Source organism: Callithrix jacchus, chromosome 7, assembly GCF_049354715.1.
Source record: "Callithrix jacchus isolate 240 chromosome 7, calJac240_pri, whole genome shotgun sequence".
Lineage (NCBI taxonomy): Eukaryota > Metazoa > Chordata > Mammalia > Primates > Cebidae > Callithrix > Callithrix jacchus.
The window spans coordinates 152,355,535-152,372,924 of NC_133508.1; the positions used below are offsets into that span (position 1 = coordinate 152,355,535).

The 17,390-nt window shown below is 35.1% G+C and overlaps 1 protein-coding gene and 1 long non-coding RNA gene across 3 annotated transcripts in view; one reads left to right on the plus strand and one right to left on the minus strand.

Annotated features, from left to right (window-relative positions):
• The window catches only part of LOC108592770 (uncharacterized), a 31,861-nt gene extending 23,677 nt beyond the window's left edge, over positions 1-8,184 (plus strand). Inside the window, exon 6 of the long non-coding RNA XR_004727268.3 lies at positions 460-8,184. This is a non-coding gene — a long non-coding RNA (uncharacterized LOC108592770). The remainder of the gene's footprint in view (positions 1-459) is intronic.
• TRIM33 (tripartite motif containing 33) overlaps positions 3,617-17,390 on the minus strand; it is a 121,598-nt gene continuing 107,824 nt past the window's right edge. The window contains exons 15-20 of one of the 2 annotated variants that reach the window (XM_002807020.6): positions 16,395-16,744; positions 13,497-13,620; positions 12,106-12,180; positions 10,390-10,542; positions 8,835-8,885; positions 3,617-8,755 (exon numbers count right to left, since the gene is read on the minus strand). In XM_002807020.6, coding sequence (XP_002807066.2) covers positions 8,543-8,755; positions 8,835-8,885; positions 10,390-10,542; positions 12,106-12,180; positions 13,497-13,620; positions 16,395-16,744 — 966 coding nt within the window. In that variant the 3' untranslated portion in view covers positions 3,617-8,542. The remainder of the gene's footprint in view (positions 8,756-8,834; positions 8,886-10,389; positions 10,543-12,105; positions 12,181-13,496; positions 13,621-16,394; positions 16,745-17,390) is intronic. The other variant, XM_003733536.6, reaches the window with a different exon arrangement.

The following is a 17,390-nucleotide window of genomic DNA, read 5'->3' on the forward strand; positions in this document are numbered from 1 at the left end:
ATTTTTCTTGTCATAGGCTCTGGCTTATCCTCCACCACCATCGTTTTTTTCTTATTCCTTCTCGATTTTTGGATAATCTTTAATTTCTTATACATACTGTATTTCAATAAATCTAAGCCATCAAGTACTGAAAAACACATCATTTGGTGCCAAATTAACGCTGTACTGTCATCCAAATTTTAGAGATGTTAAAAGAAATTGTGTATCTTCAAATACACTAATCCAATAATTCCAATATCTGTAGTCTTTGCAGGTCAGATTCTGTTCTCTTAATTTATTCACAATTTTTGAAAACTGTAAATTTGAGTCCCAAAATATTAGAACACTACCTATGAAAGTTATTTGAGATTGTTTAAAGTATCTTAAGAATGCATTAACATTTGCTTCTGTTAAGTTCCCAGAATAACTTCAAACCTGACCACTTTAAATTCTTAATTTTTTCTTCTTTTTTTGTGACAGGGTCTTGCTGTGTCACCCAGTCTGGAGTGCAGATTATGGCTCACTGCAGCATTGACTCCCCAGGCTCAAGCAATCCTCCCACCTCAGCATCCCAAGTAGCTAGGGCTACAGGTGTGCACTTTTTTGTTAAAAATGGTATGACTGGCCTAATTAAAAAAAAATTTTTTTTTGTAGAGACACTGTCTCACTATGTTGCCCAGGCTAGTCTCCAACTCCTAGGCTCAAGCGTTCCTCTCGTGTTGGTCTCCTAAAGTTCTTAGCTTAATTTTTCAAACCACATGGGTAGTATGAGTTTGGCTTTAAACTGATTTGCCAGCTTCTGGGTACAAACTATCAGGTGATTTTTTTTCTTCTCTCCATCCAGTGTTCTTACTTACTTTCCTCTCTGAGGTAGCGTATTCTGGTGCATTCTTTCACTGAGTGTAACGTCTTCTGAGGTTCCAGGTTTTGGAAAAGTGTCTCACTTTGAGTCCATATTAATGTTGGCCACTAGGCTTTCTGTTTTAGAGCTCAGCCCATTCCAACATCATCAAGAACAAAAAGACTGGGATAACTGTCAGGCAAAATGTCTCTTTAATATTGTTATTTCTCTGGATTCATGCTTTTTTGTTCAATTCCACACTAAGCCTTTTATTTTTAAATTTCCCAAGTCTATAAAGAAGTTAAAACAACAGCAAAATACCATATTTACCTTAAACTAAGATTCACCAGCTGTTATTCTGCTGCATTTGCACTACCTCACAAATGCTTTATACACCCACAACAGTTTTACCTACTGGAAAACAGCAAAAAGAATACTTCATCTTTCATTATTCCAGCATGCATCTCTGAAGAAAAGGGACATTCTTCTATTCAGGCACAAACCACTGTCACACCTAAGAAAACTATTCCATACCATGTAAGAATTCATATACAAATTTTCTGAAATGTTTCTAAAATATGTTTAATGGCTGGGTTTAATTCAAAATGAAATCAAAGTTCATGTAGTACATTTGATTATACTGCATTTCACCGCATATTGATTATATTGCATTGTTTTATACAGAACAGCCTTCCTACTTGTTTTGTACTTTTTTTAAAAAAAAAAGAATCCAAACCAGGGGTCTTGTACATGTCCTACATTCCAATTTTGTTTAATCGGGTCAACATATGCCAAGGTCAAATGTTCTTGTCGAAAATGCTACACAGTTGATGAAGTGGGGCTTTTTGGGGTATCTTCTTTGCTAGCTCTACAATGAGTTTAAAGATTTTCATTTTTTAAAGAAATTACATCCAGCATTTCAGGTGTTTTGTACCATTAGGAGGGTTCCTCAGGACATGCAGTGTGTCATACTGTCAGAAACACATGCCCATATGTAGTACTGCCTTTCCAGATCTCTAATAGTAACATGTTCACAAATGAAAGACTGCTGATACACTTAGCAGCAACTGAGGCAAGGCAATATGAAAAGGGGATGCTTGAGACAAAAATCTTCCATTAGATGTTCTATCCTACTAATTTATGTTTACACTTAGTGTTCTCTAAAAGTCCAGAGTCTAATATGGGTGTTTGTTGAGTTTTGGAGTCTAAGGATCAATTAACATAGAATTACATTCATATTTAAGGGCTGAGGATAGACTCGAAAGACTTGAGTTCCAGTATGAAAGCCTTTTCTTATAAGTCAGTAAAAAGGCAGAAATTACATTTTGAACCTGCCCTTCTGTGGCAACAGAGGATATCAAAAAAGAAACAATATTTGTTGAGAACTTGTTGTCTGTCAACCTTGTGCTATAAATTATCTTAATTCATCTCCATATTAATTTCACAAGCTAGATTAGACTATCCTCATTTTCACAAATAAGCCAAGGAAAACTCAGAGAAGTCCTATTGGTAAAACAAAGGTTCAATCCCAAATCTGGACAATGGCAGAGGTTGTATTTTTTCCACTACATAAAATGCATCTAGAAGAGTAACAATTAGGAACTCCCATTCTGACATTTTACTTGATTCTTTAAGACCTTCAGTTCTGAATAATCTTTTTAAAAAATGATTTCTTGAAAAAAGTCTGTTCTCAGTCATTCCTTCCAAGTCTCATTCATTTAACCCACTGTACACTTGTTGCTGCTCAAACTGGAATAGCTTTTATCAAGGCCACCTATGGCTTCTATATTGTCAAATTCAATGGCCACTTTGTTTTTACTTCAACACCTGACATGAGCAACACGCCCACACCCTGTTTTGAAACCTCTTTCTCATCTTCTATTATCACTCTACTGGCTTTCCTCCTTCCTGTATGACTAATCCATAGGAATCCTTTTTCTTTTCCTAGTTCTTATTGTTTCCTTTGCTGTTGTAACTATTCTGCTCTTCCCGTTCTATAAATTTCCTAGACAATATCACACTCTTACAGTGTTTTAGTTACCATTACACTAGTAGTTCAACTTAGATGTTTATAAATGGCCACCATGTGCTAGACATATTCAGTGATGAATAAAAACCAGTCTCTCAAGTTTGACTGCTGTTCTCCCCTTCTACTGCCAGATAGCTACTTTAGGGCCTGCCTGGATTACTTACAGCATACAATTGGGTCTCTGCCTCTAATACTGTGCACAACTCATTCTTCACTGCTACAGATATCTTTCAAAATGGCAAATCTGATTATTTCACCCTTCCAGTCCCCATCTTGCTTAAAATTCTTCAAGGACTCCTTGTTGGCCTCAGTATAATTTCCAAACCCTTTTATATAACTTACAAGACTCTGCTTGAAGAGGACTCTGTTCAGTTCTTGAGTTTACTATTTTACCACTCCAACTTACACTGTTAGAAGTAACTTTCAGTTAATTATACATGTTCTTTCTCACTCACAGTCTTCTACATATTGTATTCTCTTTTCACTCTCTCTTTGCCTTGTCCACTGTCCTTTTATGAGTGAATGAAATTGCTTTCCTGGCAACAAAGTTTGGGTTAGATTCTTTACTATGCATTATAATTATATTCTGTTAATCCCTATCATAACACTGATTAACATAGAGTCTGAAGTCTGTGAAGGCAAGGACTATGTCTTGTTCACTACTGTATCTTTGGTGCTTGGCACATAGTGTAAATTTTTAAAGTGACTGAAAATTATACTTTTCAACCCACAGAAGAGGGAAAAAAAAAGGAAATTCATTTGAAAACTTTTTCAATTTTCTAATTTAATAGAAATAACCAAAACAATGTGGCTTTCAAACAAGGGTTTAAAACTAATCTAATACAACTTCTACAACACATTCCAGAGCATTATAACAATAATTATTTACAGGCAGCTAATGTATTAAATAACCATGAAAAGAAAAAAACTTGCTTTTATTACACATCAGCAAAAACACAGGAACGAAACAATTAGAAACTGCAACCTTGTTTTAAAAAATTAAATATGATTATTTAGAGAATACGATACCACAGAAACAGCACTTTTTAAGAATCATATTGAAGGGCAGTTAACTATGTGCAAAAATAGTAGTAGAAGTAGTAATAATAACGAGGGGAGGAGACCAATTGAAATACTGGAAGCAAGGAACTAGTAAGGCTGTGAATTTAACCCTTTCGTGTGTAGGTATGTCTACATAAAAAATTAACAGGATTTCAAATTGCACAAATCTTTTTTAATAGGCTTATGTATATGTTTTACTGATTTTAAAATGTAGTAAATACCTACATTTTCCAGACCAGGAGCAGACATGCATTCTATCCTTAAGACTGAAATTTAGGCCACACTTGAAAGGGAATATTACAGTGGCACTTACAAAATCATTTTGGTGCCTTCCCACACATATAAACTTGGTGAATGTAAAAGAAGAGCATTTTCAATTTTAAAGATCACTTTCTAGAAAAGGGCTAAACTTAATTTTGTATATTTTGTAATCTGATATGACACATATGTCCAAATTAACTTATTTTTGAAGATAGTTTTGTTTCTCCGATACAATAAAAAATATATAAAGGACCACGTAGGCAAACACAAGGAACTAAGATGAAAGAAATGCTATACATGCATTCTGACCAAGTAAAAGAAACCATTATATTCAAGAGTACATGTTGAATCTGAAATGTCTATGTAAACTGTGGCATATAAATTTTTTTCCTTAAAAAAGTACCTTCAATTTTTTTTACTCAAACACTTACTTTTAAAAAAATATGCAACTTTCCCCAATTTTTAAAATAAAATGCCACAATATATTGTCATTACTTCCAGCATACATTTAAATTTCTTAATTTTTAAAAGATAGACTGGGTGATATGCATACAAACTTTCCTATAAAATCACCATCCAGGAGAGGATTCTGACATGCTATTAGGCAACAGACTTAAAGCAGTGTTATTGCTTTATCAAGGAGGAGATAACTGTGAGAAAAAAAAATTAAATATCCAGGTCCGGTACATGATCAAACTGTATTACACCTTGAAAATCTTGAATCACCTTCAGCAGATCACTAACATAGATGGTACAGAAATTAAAAATTCATGGTATGAATTAAGAATCTGTCTTAACTAAGGGACTTAGGTGCGTCGATTTTTTATAAAACTATTCAGTGATCCAATGCTGAGTATGCAAATAAGCAGTGCTGACGCTGATGAGAAATGACATTTTTATATTTCACATGTTGTATATGAATGGGGTGGGTATGGGATGTAAAAGCCAAGGGAGATGGGGCCACAGCATCTACTCCCGTTTTGAATAGTAAGAGACCATTTAATAATGTATGGTAGGCCACAATCCAAGGGCATAGTTGGAAGACCTGAATCTATTAGCTTATTAACACTAATCACTAATAATTACATGGCAGGATACCTGCTGAGGTAATTGATAAATCTACAACTTGCACACTTATAAACCTTTTACTTCTATTTGAAACCATTATTTCTTTCAATTAACTAAAAATTCCAAAACTTGTTACAACAAAAAATGAGACAACTGACTTAGCATTACCTAAAATTCCCTTATGTTAAAATAGAGAAGTCAGAAAGTAGCAACTTGTTGATCCAAAAACAATAATTTCAATAGTGGATCCATTGCCTTACCATTTCTCTGCAGTAATGCTTTGATGTTTCCACACAGAGCATGAATACAATCTAACCATACTTTAGAACTTTCACATGCTTTGCCTTATAAAGCAACTCCTTCACTCAGTGAATCAGCGGAGGCAAGTGCTGAAAACACAAATCTAGGTCAGTGGAACAGACTGAGCAACACTTTGTTCTTAGTTTTCTGATGGGAGAAGTAAATTGAAGTACAGCAAAAACTCTGAAAGCTTTTAAGAAAACATGATTATGTGGACTTTTCTCCAAATCTTCTAAAATACTACCATTTAAACAACAAATACAAATGTGAGAGTATAAAAACAAACTGCCTTCAGGGACTGACAGATATTTAATTCTGTATTTTTAAAATATAAATGAACAGGGAAATACATATCTAAATATCAAGTTTTTATACTTTTTAACCATATGTATGTTAGAGCTGAAAAAAATCAGCTTAGAAATACAATGATCAGTGTGCAAGAAAAAAGCTTTGATAAAAAAATCTAAAGTGAGTATCTTAATTTAATGGTGGCAATGTTGATAGTTATTAATAGTAATTCCTCAGCAGTATAAACTATCTTTAAAGAAATGGAAGCTATTAAAAATTGACAAAAAAGTGGTTCTTAAATGGATTTAATCAATCTTAAGATAATAAAAAAAAACCCTAAAAACTCTATCTAATATATAATTTTTTTTTTTTTAAGGAACACGATTATTTTTTAAGGCCCCAAATAATGAAAAATATTTACTTAAAGTGTGTTTCTCCCCTCAGTTGGCAGAATCTATTTATGACTCATTATCTACAAATTTTTTTTGAAAAGAATCCTTTGAAGAGCAAAACAAAACATTAAAACTCAAAGGCCTCACACAATGAAGTTATACTGCTGCTATTCCTTACTTTCCAAAAATGTGCCCTTGGAGATATGTCTACTCATGAACTAAAATCATGGATGTTGAGAAAAAAGAGGGAAACAGGCATAGGCATAAGTATTTTTAAATGATTTTCTTAGGAATTTAAAATTTGAGTAAAACATTTAAACAGTTTGGTATATTTTCAAAGGTTTAAATTATTTTTTTAAAATGGAAAAAAAAAGTGAAAAGCCAGGATTAAAGTAAATCAATAGCAATAATAAAATCAATACTATTTTAAAACACAACCAGAAACCCTAAATCATATTCCTGTTTACCCCCATCCCTTAAGAAAAGAAAAACAACCCAAAGGAATTTGTATAATAATTTTTAGAGCACTTTATTTGATTCAATATGCACTAAAAAATATTGACCTCTTAGACAATTATGTCAAATAATTTTCTGAGTAGTCTACTCTCTGAACTGCTTAAACTGAATTTTTAAAAAGGCAAATAAATCATTTGCCACAAATCTGCTGACATCTTAAAAATATCTAATGGCAAATTCTTCTATTTTGGTCTCTGTATATTCTAATGTGTCCATACAAAAGTAGGACTAAAATTTTTAAGCAAACAAAAGAGAAACCTGTAACAGTGTAGAACACACATTTTCAATCTGAGCATCACAGATGAAGAGAAGAAAAATGAACCAGAGCCAAGTTGGTTTATCTGCCTCAGGTGCTGTAATTGGGGTTGAAAGGTGGGTTTACTCCAGTAACCATTCAAGTGGGGATTGGCTCATTTTCAGGATTTACTTACAGGTCTCTTCTAAGTCCTTTAAGCCCCTAGTCCATGCAAATGTCCCACTTGGTGGACAGATGAGTAATCTAACCCCACCGGGTTTATTTCAATATTTTGATATTTCAATAAGCTGCTTCTGAAGATCTTTTGAGAAGTCTGTTCTCTATTAAAATAAGATAGAACCTCAAAATATGAATGTGAACATTAGAAATAGACAGCATATATTACAAATCCATTCTTGATAGGAACATTAGTAAGAATACACATTAGCTTAAAAAACAGGCTCAGCAAATGTTGCTGATCTGCCAAAAGTTTTAGTTCACTATTTACAAATAAGACAAAGTGAAATACAGAAAATTTTACACATTTGGTAGTTGACAGATACTGTTTGCCAATAGTGGTCTATCAGAAAACTGACATGAAGGAAGACTGGAAACGGGCCAGTTGTCACCTTCTCAATCAAATTTAAATGTACAGAAAACTAGATTAATTTTGAAACAAACATTCTGCCTTTCATGGGAACAACTGTATGATCACATGATTTGATTGGGAAGTGCAATTGTGAGGAAATGTTTTCTGGAAACAATTACTGTAACTCCAAATAATACACTAATGAAAAGTTATCATGTTTATTTCAGGAGACCACTGAAGCTGATTAAATGATAACTAGCGGTCATGTTTCCTAAACCCTAAATATGAGCAGAACATAAAACCACTGCTGAGTTCTTTATATCAATTTAAAAACTAAAACCCAACAGCAACAAAATGAGAAAAAAATATAATGGCATGATTCAATGCACATCTGCACTGACATTAAAGTAGAATCTGAGCTACTTGGATTTTTAACTAGAAAACAACCTGATATGTATGTGTGTGAAGGGGGAGGCTTAAAAGTTGTTTTAATAACTGTGCGACCTAGTCCATAAAGAAAATTTATTAAGTGACACGAGCCTCAAGAATTTACTTGTACACCAAATATCCTGCACCAATCAAGACCACACATTTTTTTTTTTTTTTTTTTTTTTTTTTTTGAAACAGAGTCTCGTTCTTTCGCCAGGCTGGAGTGCAGCGGCGTGATCTTGGCTCACTGCAACCTCCACCTCCTGGGAACATTTGCTATTTCTAACAATCAGAGAATCATCTTCATTAAAAGAGAAATCCTTGAATCATTTCACTTTTGCTTTTAAAGTTGCAAACAGAGTTCTCTCCCCCTTTCTTGACAAGAATGTGTTTCTGTCCATTATTTCAATCTAATACTGTGTAAAAAGCTATCAGCTTCTTCAAGGAGGTGCCCACTATAGGCAGGATATTCCAGCAACACTTAAAAGTTTTTTGTTTTATGTCTTTTTTTTAAAAAAAAAAAAAAAAACAATTGATTTTAATCCATGTCATTTTACTTTATATGTACTGGTCTCTCATCTGACTTTAGGCGTTTTCTGCGGGGCTGTATAAAGTCTTCATCAGAGTCCTCAGTTACCTCACCATCATCCTCTTCCTGCTCAAACTCTGGTAAAGGTGCGAAGGTCCTGTCTGAGTAGATCTCTGTGAGTTTATCTTCAAAGTACAATGCAACTGCTTTCCCTGCCTGAGCTACTTCTGAATCAGCCTGCAAGCAAAAGATAGGAATATTCACCTATTGGTAATGCATATTCCTTCACCAAGTTTGCGTGGTCTGAAAAGCTTACCTTCAAATTAATCTCTTGTGTGTCTGCATAAACTTGAACAACTTTCATCATCTAAAAAGGATACCAGAGTCAAAAAAAAAAAGGGAAATTATAATCCTTTCTAAAGTTATGAGACTGTATAGGATTGGCGACAAAAAGTCAGCCATACTAGGGAGAACAAATTGCTATAACCAAATAAAGTGCTTTTCTAAAATTCTACAGAACATGGAACCATTTTCTTTACAAAGCCCTGTTACTAAAGCTACTGTGAAACCTCCATAATTGTCTTATTTTGAATGATCAAGGTCAATCTGAATAGGAATTGGTCTGAATACATCAATCTACTGAAGAGAAAAATATTTGTGAAGCAAATTATATAAGAAACGTTGCTTTAAAAAACTGACAAACTTTCAACAAACCACTTAATAAAAATTCTATCTATACAGCAATATGTTAATCATAAATTATTTAACTATTTCTGAGGCACATAACATTTTCTTATCAACTATAGTTCATGAAAGCATACTTATATGAACATAATTTAACTGCATTGAAAAATAAGACAAAATTTGGGACTATCATTTCTAACTTCAAATTAATGAGATTTTACTAATATATTCTGTGCCATACTACCATAAAGGTGACTTAGAATTTTCACCTTATGAGGATTTTGTTTAGTTTCTAATTTTAAAATGCCATCTAGATGCTTCCAGAGGCAGTTATGGGAATACTTTACAGTATTCAATGTGATTTATTTTAGTAATTATCATATGGCACCCAAATTACATCAGCAATAGAGACTTTAGTATTAATCCTTTAAAAGATTTTACGAATTCTAATTAAATTTTCATTTTCTTCTCCTATAATGAAAACCTTCCATAACAATAACAGAATTGATTTATCCCTAAGATAACAAAAACAATTTCCCTGAAAGAGGTATATATCACATTTCTTCTCAAGGCACAGGTAACTCAACCTTACCCTCAAAAAAAAAAAAAAACACACACACACACACACACACACACACACACACACACAAAATCAAAACAAAACAAAACAAAAAAACCAAAAAACATAACCAAAGTTAATGAAAGTCACACTGCTGAAATAAGAAAACTTAGTATTATATACTCTGGGCTACTATTCAAGATGCGTCACCAGAGATATAGTTTATTATTTTAAGGTTCTACATTTATGTTGTCAACAATAAAATGCACGGACGTGGGTACAGATACTTTCCTAACAGTACCCAAAATGTAAGCTGTTTATAATCATATCCCACAAAACATACTTAACTACTGACAGTACTTTCCATACTTGTGCCAATCCTCAACTCATTTAGAAAAGAATATTTGATAATATTCTTTATTATATTTAAGTATATACTCCAAATTATATACAATAAATTTTCTTCACTGGAGCTGTTAATACAATCAGATATTACTTTTGACAGGTCTTTAGCAAAAAAAAAACCAAACAATTTAATAAAATTAAAGTCTTTCAGTAGAAAAAAACAAAACAAAGAAACAAACAAAAACTAACAAACCAAGACTCTATAGGTTGGAAGTTAACATACTTCATTAAACCTTTCACAGTTCTTGAAGATCAAACGGACATCAGCCACAAAGTCATCTGGGATTTGGTAGTGTTGGGAATGTTTTTTCTGAAGCTTCTTTTTCACGGTGGATAAATCCATTGGTTTCTTTATAATTTTATAGTAGTTTGGTATCTAAAATAAGCAAATAAATAATGGAAAATATGAATTCTCCAAAAATGACAAACTGTTTAAAAATGCATAGCATATTAATTTTAGGGGAAAAAAAACCATTTATTATAGAGCCAGCTGCTTGGAAATTTTGAGTATAGACGTATGTACTTTACGTCTTCATGAAAACCAGATCTTATGCAGAATATGTGCCAATCTTCATGGTTAGTCCAAGTCTCTCCACGGTTAGTCCAAGTCCCCGTCCCCAAAGTCCTACCTTTAATAATAAGATTTGGAAAGAAAGCAATCAGCAAGGGTAACCAACCAGTAGCCTTAAGGCAACATTTGGCTTATCAGAATTTTATGACTCCTCAAGAGTTTTTCTTTTTTAAAAAAAAACAAAGAAAAAAATTTACAAAATGTATTAATGTTACAATTAAAATATGATGTCTTTCAGAAGACATCACAGAGAATATCATTTACATCATGGAGAAGTCTTGACTTAGTAACAGAGAAAGCAAGACTACTAGAATGTAAGAAAAATTTATTAAGTTTATTAACCATTTAGTATTCATGCTAGGGAATTCTGGTCCCAACCCTGGCCAAAAATTTCTACCCTTGGGATAAAAGTAAAGTTAGAGAAGCTATTTTATTTTATGTATTTATTTTGAGACAGAGTCTTGCTTTGTCCCTCAGGCTGGAGTGCAGTAGCATGATTTTGGCTCAGAGCAACCTTCACCACCACCCCACCACCCCCATCTTCCTCCTGCCCCATTCAAGCAATTATCCTGCCTCAGCCTCCCTAGTAGTTGGGATTACAGGTGTGTGCTACCACACCTGGCTAATTTTCATATTTTTAGTAAAGAGGGGGTTTCACCATGTTGGCCAGGCTAGTCTTAAACTCCTGACCTCAAGTGATCCACCCACCTAGCCTCCCAAAGTGCTGGGATTACAGGCATGAGCCACCGCCCCCAGTCGAGAAGCTATTTTAATAGTCCATAAAAAGAAAACATTTGAAAGTAGTTTTCTACTTCAAAATCCCTGCATTTGAAGACGAGTCAAACTTTCTAGAAACAGATGATTACTGCCTGTACAAAACACCTTCCTTCTGGTCTAGACCTTCTGTGATTTAAAATTCCTTTCTCTGGCTACCCAGTAAACAAGTCAACTACCATTTAATACTCTGTAACAGGCCTGGTATGCCATAATGTAGTATTCAACAGCTGATGACTAGCAATAAAGTGTGTAGCATAATTCTTACCCCACTTATTAGGCACTGAACACCTCTAATCTTCCTTTTATTGTAGCATTTTAGAGCCTTTATTCCCTACAAAAGTCAATGACTACAGCCAATGGTAAACACTTTACATGGCTCACAGCATGTAAAACACTTTATCTTAATATAATCCTCAGAACAACCCAGTGAGGTAAGAGATTGTGTCAGAAAAGAAACTTTGAGTATTAGAGAGCTTGAGGAGCTTATTCCAGAAGGCTGACATGTAACACAAGCCATCTAAGTAAGGCCAGAGCCCATACTCTTATGTGTTATGAGACTTCCCCACTGAGCTACTAAGGTAGGCAACTCACCGAAGCAGGAACAGGCTCCTGGAATTCAATACTTAATTCATGGCAATAGAGGTAAAGCAGAAGACGTTCACATTTCTGGCCCAAACAAGGAAAAGAAAGCACATGAATATTTTTCTCCTAATAAGACATTCCTGAGAATAAGAACTGTATCACAACAAAGTATGATTACAAGAAACTGAACACAAGCCCCCTATTTACTAGATATTCAACTAAATAAGCACCCAAAGAAAACTCCCTGACATCTCATTTTCTTTTCAGACTATCTTTTGCTCTACTTTAAATAAGTAAGAATGGGAAATAACTAAGGTAATTTATGGAAGGGAGTAACAAAAGCAATATCTAGCAATTTATGCAAAAATTTATAAATTACTTGGTAATAAATAAATAAGTAAATAATCACTCTTGCTCCTTATGGTTAATTCCTTAGGCAGGCAAGACTAACGTTAAATGTTATTATCCCCTTTCTTCAAATGACTCTAGTCAGGTTCCAAATAAAAATGGTCTTCTCAATCCAACTCCAAAAATATTTTCCACCCAATCATCAGTAAACTGAAATGCATTTTAGATTCACAGTCTTCCACTTACCTAAACTTCTTTTAATATAAGTTTGTATATCCTATACATGTATCTTGTCTTTACAGAGAGTAGATGAGGGTTTTTGCAAGTATATACACCAGACTAGAGCCACACTTAACTCGAATGACCGCACAACAATGCAAAAGATTCTGTCTTTGGGAACGAGACTACAGGACAGATTGGTAAAAATCTGAGTAAAGTAAGGAGAGAGTTTCCATTTTTAATATGAAGAGAAGCTATTAGAGGATTTTACGCAGGAAATGATAGACTTGTTTACTTTTTAAAAAAGAACACTGTTTAATACAGAAAATAGACTATAAAGGGCAAGAGCAGAAGCAGGGAGAGCAGTTGAGAGATGATTACAATAATCCAGATGAGAAATTACGATGTCTGTCTAGAGTGGTAATGGTGGTGAGAAGAAAATGGTATTATATTTATTATTATTTCATTCCTAATAGGTTTCTAGCCTGAGCAACAGAAACGAATGGTGGTATCATTCAATTAAGGGGAACACTGGGGGTAGGAATACAGTTTTTTATGTTGTTACTTGCTTGGTTTTGTGTTTTGAGAAAGAGGATTAGAAATTAACATTTTTTAGTTGGAACATGTTAAGTTTGAGGAATCTGGATAGAAGAATCTATAGTTCAGGGTTAGAGAAAAGAAGACTTCAGAAATCATCAATATACTATCAGATGACAGCATTAAAAATTAAATGGTATCACGTTTTGTGTATGCTACACAGAAAAAAAAAAAGATGTATATTTAGGCAGACAACTACTGAATCCCAATAACAAATCAACTTATTTGACACTTACCCTTTGGTCCACGGGGCTTAACCCCTGCGCAGTTTTCCCCTTCTTACTATGTTGCAAATTATCACAATCATATTCAACTTCTGGCTTTCCAATATCTCTACAAAATGTGCATATCCAGTCCCCACTAAACAGGGAAATAGGCAATCAGTCCAAGTAATTATAAGAAATCCTGCTCTAGAGAAGCTACTTCCTTAGACACAGTGCCTAGTTTATTTTCTTAATAATTTTCTGGAAAAGGGGAGGTTTAATAGTTGTGAAATCTCATCAGGTGAAGTCATATGATTAAAAACTCCTCTAAACTTTCCTAGTCACCAATCAATTGATTACTTTCTGGAATACATTATAAAAATGGTACCTCTGCACTAAAAGGGGGTCTCTTAGTAGCGTAAAGCTGATGAGCAGTACTTGCAGCACAAGGCCTAAGACCAATTCTCTCAGGTCCCAGTATCACCATTATGTGGACTCAGTATGAATAAGAACAAAGGTTTCTCAGAAGAAGAGTTTCTTGGGTAAATCAGTTATTTTTTCGTGGTCAGTCAAAACCTCAAACACACAAATACATACCTGCAGACACAAGCGTATGTATATATACCTCCTTCGTTTTTTTTGAGACAGAGTCTCCCTCTTATCCAGGCTGGAGTGCAGTGGCACAATCTCAGCTCACTGCAACCTCTGCTTCATGGGTTCAAGCGATTCTTGTGCCTCAGCCACCCTAGCAGCTGGGATTACAAGTGTGCACCATCATGAATGGTTACTTCTTATGTTTTCTTTGAGACACAGTTTCACTCTGTCGTCCAGAATGAAGTACAGTGGCATGATCTTGGCTCACTGCAACCTCTGCCTCCTGGGTTCGAGTGATTCTCATGCCTCAGCCACCCTAGTAGCTGGGATTACAGGCACCTGCCACCATACCCAGCTAATTTTTGTATTATTAGTAGACATGCATTTTCACCATGTTGACCAGGTAACTCCTGAAGCGCTGAGATTACAGGTGCCCACCACCATGCCCTGCCCAGCTAATTTCTGTATTTTTAGTGGAGATAGGGTTTCACCCTATTGGCCAGGCTGGTCTTAAACTCCTGACCTCAAGTGATCCACCGGCCTCGGCGTCCCAAAGTGCTGGGATTACAGGTGTTAGCCACTGTGCCCACCCACCTCCTATCTTTTAACCTTGCCAAGTATATACTTTGTTTTTATCAGGATTTCTTATCAAACTATGAAATCTAAAATGATTTATTTATATTCACTCTCGCTCTCTATATAAAGAGATATATAGAGAGAAATACATAGATTCTAAATCTCGGGATCGTACTAACTAATCTGTTTGTTTGTTTTTCTTTTTTTGAGATGGAGTCTCACACTGCCGTGCAGTGGTGCAATCTTGGCTCATGGAACCTTTGCTTCCCAGGTTCAAGCGATTCTCCTTGCTCAGCCTCCCAAGTAACTGGGACTACAAGATGTGTGCCACCACGCCCGGATAAAGTTTTTTTTTTGGTATTTTTAGTAGAGATGGGGTTTCGCCATGTTGGCCAGCTGGTCTCAAGCTCCTGACCTTAAGTGCTCTGCCCACCTTGACCTCCCACAGTGCTGGGATTACAGGTGTGAGCCACAGTGTCTGGCTAATTTGCGTCAACATTTTACAATCCTTCCAAAGCATGCCATTGAAAGAAAGCATTCAGTGGCAAAATTCTGACATTCCAGTAAATATTACTACCCAAAGGAAAGAAAACTCTTTATTTCTTTTTTTTTTTTTTTGAGATGGAGTTTCGCTCGTTACCCAGGCTGGAGTGCAATGGCACGATCTCGGCTCACTGCAATCTCTGCCTCCTGGGTTCAGGCAATTCTCCTGCCTCAGCCTCCTGAGTAGCTGGGATTACAGGGACGTGCCACCATGCCCAGCTAATTTTTTGTATTTTTAGTAGAGACGGGGTTTCACCATGTTGACCAGGATGGTCTCGATCTCTTGACCTCGTGATCCACCCGCCTCGGCCTCCCAAAGTGCTGGGATTACAGGCTTGAGCCACCGCGCCCAGCCCTGAAAACTCTTAATTTCAAGATCAAAGTGCCAACGCTTTGCTTTTCTAAGTAAGAGTAAAGAAAAAGAAGGCCCTTATTATACCTCTTGCAAATAACAACACCTCTGAAGACTTACGTAAGAAATTATAACTCTTACCTAAAAACATTCTGACACAGTTTAATTATCTAGTAGTTTCCTAATCCAAAAGGTTGACTCTTTCAAAGAAGGTAGTATTATTCAATTAAAGTTACTGTTACTGCTCCACGGGTATTTGAGATAAGATTTTTTTTTTTAATTTATAGCAAGAAAAAAGCTGGGTTTACCCCCAAGAATACAGATTTACTTTCGCTAAAAAGGAATTTGGGGATAAGAGAGAAAGGAGAAGAGTGAAAAAAACCAGCATGATCCTACTATTTTATGGTCTATGAAATCACATACAAGAGACTGCATGAACATAAAATATTAAATGGAAAGGAAGAACTACAGCAATTCTAAACCAAAACCTACCACTTGTAGATACAAAAACTGATCCCTGAGAAGTAGTGAATTGCTGACACTTACTACAGAATTATAACCAGACAACAGGTTTTGTAACCTTAGCCCCCAATTAATTTAGAATTGTATCTATTTTCCTTATACTGAATATAAATGAAAGGCCAAAGAGACGAAATCTACTCTTTAACATTAATGTACCACTGAGATCTTAGATATCTTATTGTTCTGTGGTTAATTTCCCTGGAAGGTAATATCAAAAGAACAGGCTCCCAGTTTTACAGAAATAGTATGCACAGGTTAGAAGTCCATCTGCCCTGAACAACTTTCTGTCATTTTTTTTTTTAGCTTATGAAAATAAAACCAAAAGTCAATTATTTCACTGGTACCTTGGAAAGCTAAGTAGTGTTGGAACATGACAAGTTAGATGAAAGACCTTTGGACATTTTTCGCAGCACAAGAGATCCCCTCCATTTTGGCAGACAGCACACCAGTCTTCATTTGGGTCATCATCTTTGCTGTTGCCATCTCCTCCAATCCTTGCTGACCTGTGCATGAGGCTTCGAATTGGGGACTTTCCATTAACAAGGCTGCTGAGCCCTGACTGTTTGCAGCTTTCGTTCATATCTGTAGGTTCAGTTTTCACATGGTTTTCCAGGCTTGCCAATGTATCCAACTCACTTTCTAGATGCAGGTTGGTTGAGAGAGGTGGTGTCAAGCTACTCTCAGGACTGCTCAACTAAAACAAAACAATGAAAAATTCTTGAAGAATTATTTAATCTTTATTGAATGCAGTATGTGTGTTCAAAAGTTATATGAATATGCATAAAGATATACTGACATAATTCAAATTTATTTTATAAATCACAATAGTGCCATAAAGAAATGACAATAACCCCAAAATTAGTCAGGCATGCTAACGTGATTTTAAGGGGTCTGCCCCTCTAATAATGTCTCACTCAGATAAGAATTAATTAAACTGTTAAGCTACTGATTTGGAAGTGAGCACAGGGTTATACTTTTTCTTGAGAGAGCTAATTATGGCACACTCCTTTTCACACCCAGAATCTTTTGCACAGCACTTGAGAAGCACTCTATAATATTCCTCCGCTGACCTATCATTTTACTACATTGTAGGAAGATAGCAACAATGTAAAATAAATTGTTCGCCACCCTTTGCACTCATTTTTTATGGGGGTACTTTCTAAACCAAGTTCTGGATGAAGGGGTAACAGTACTCCAAACCCAAGACTGAATCTCTTGCTCTTTGAATCTACATATACTGTGTTAAATATACTAATACCCTCAGATGAATTCCTTTGTGCCAACCATATAAAAAAGGAAAAACAAGCCCGATCAGAAAGAGAAAACAAAAATAAAAATAT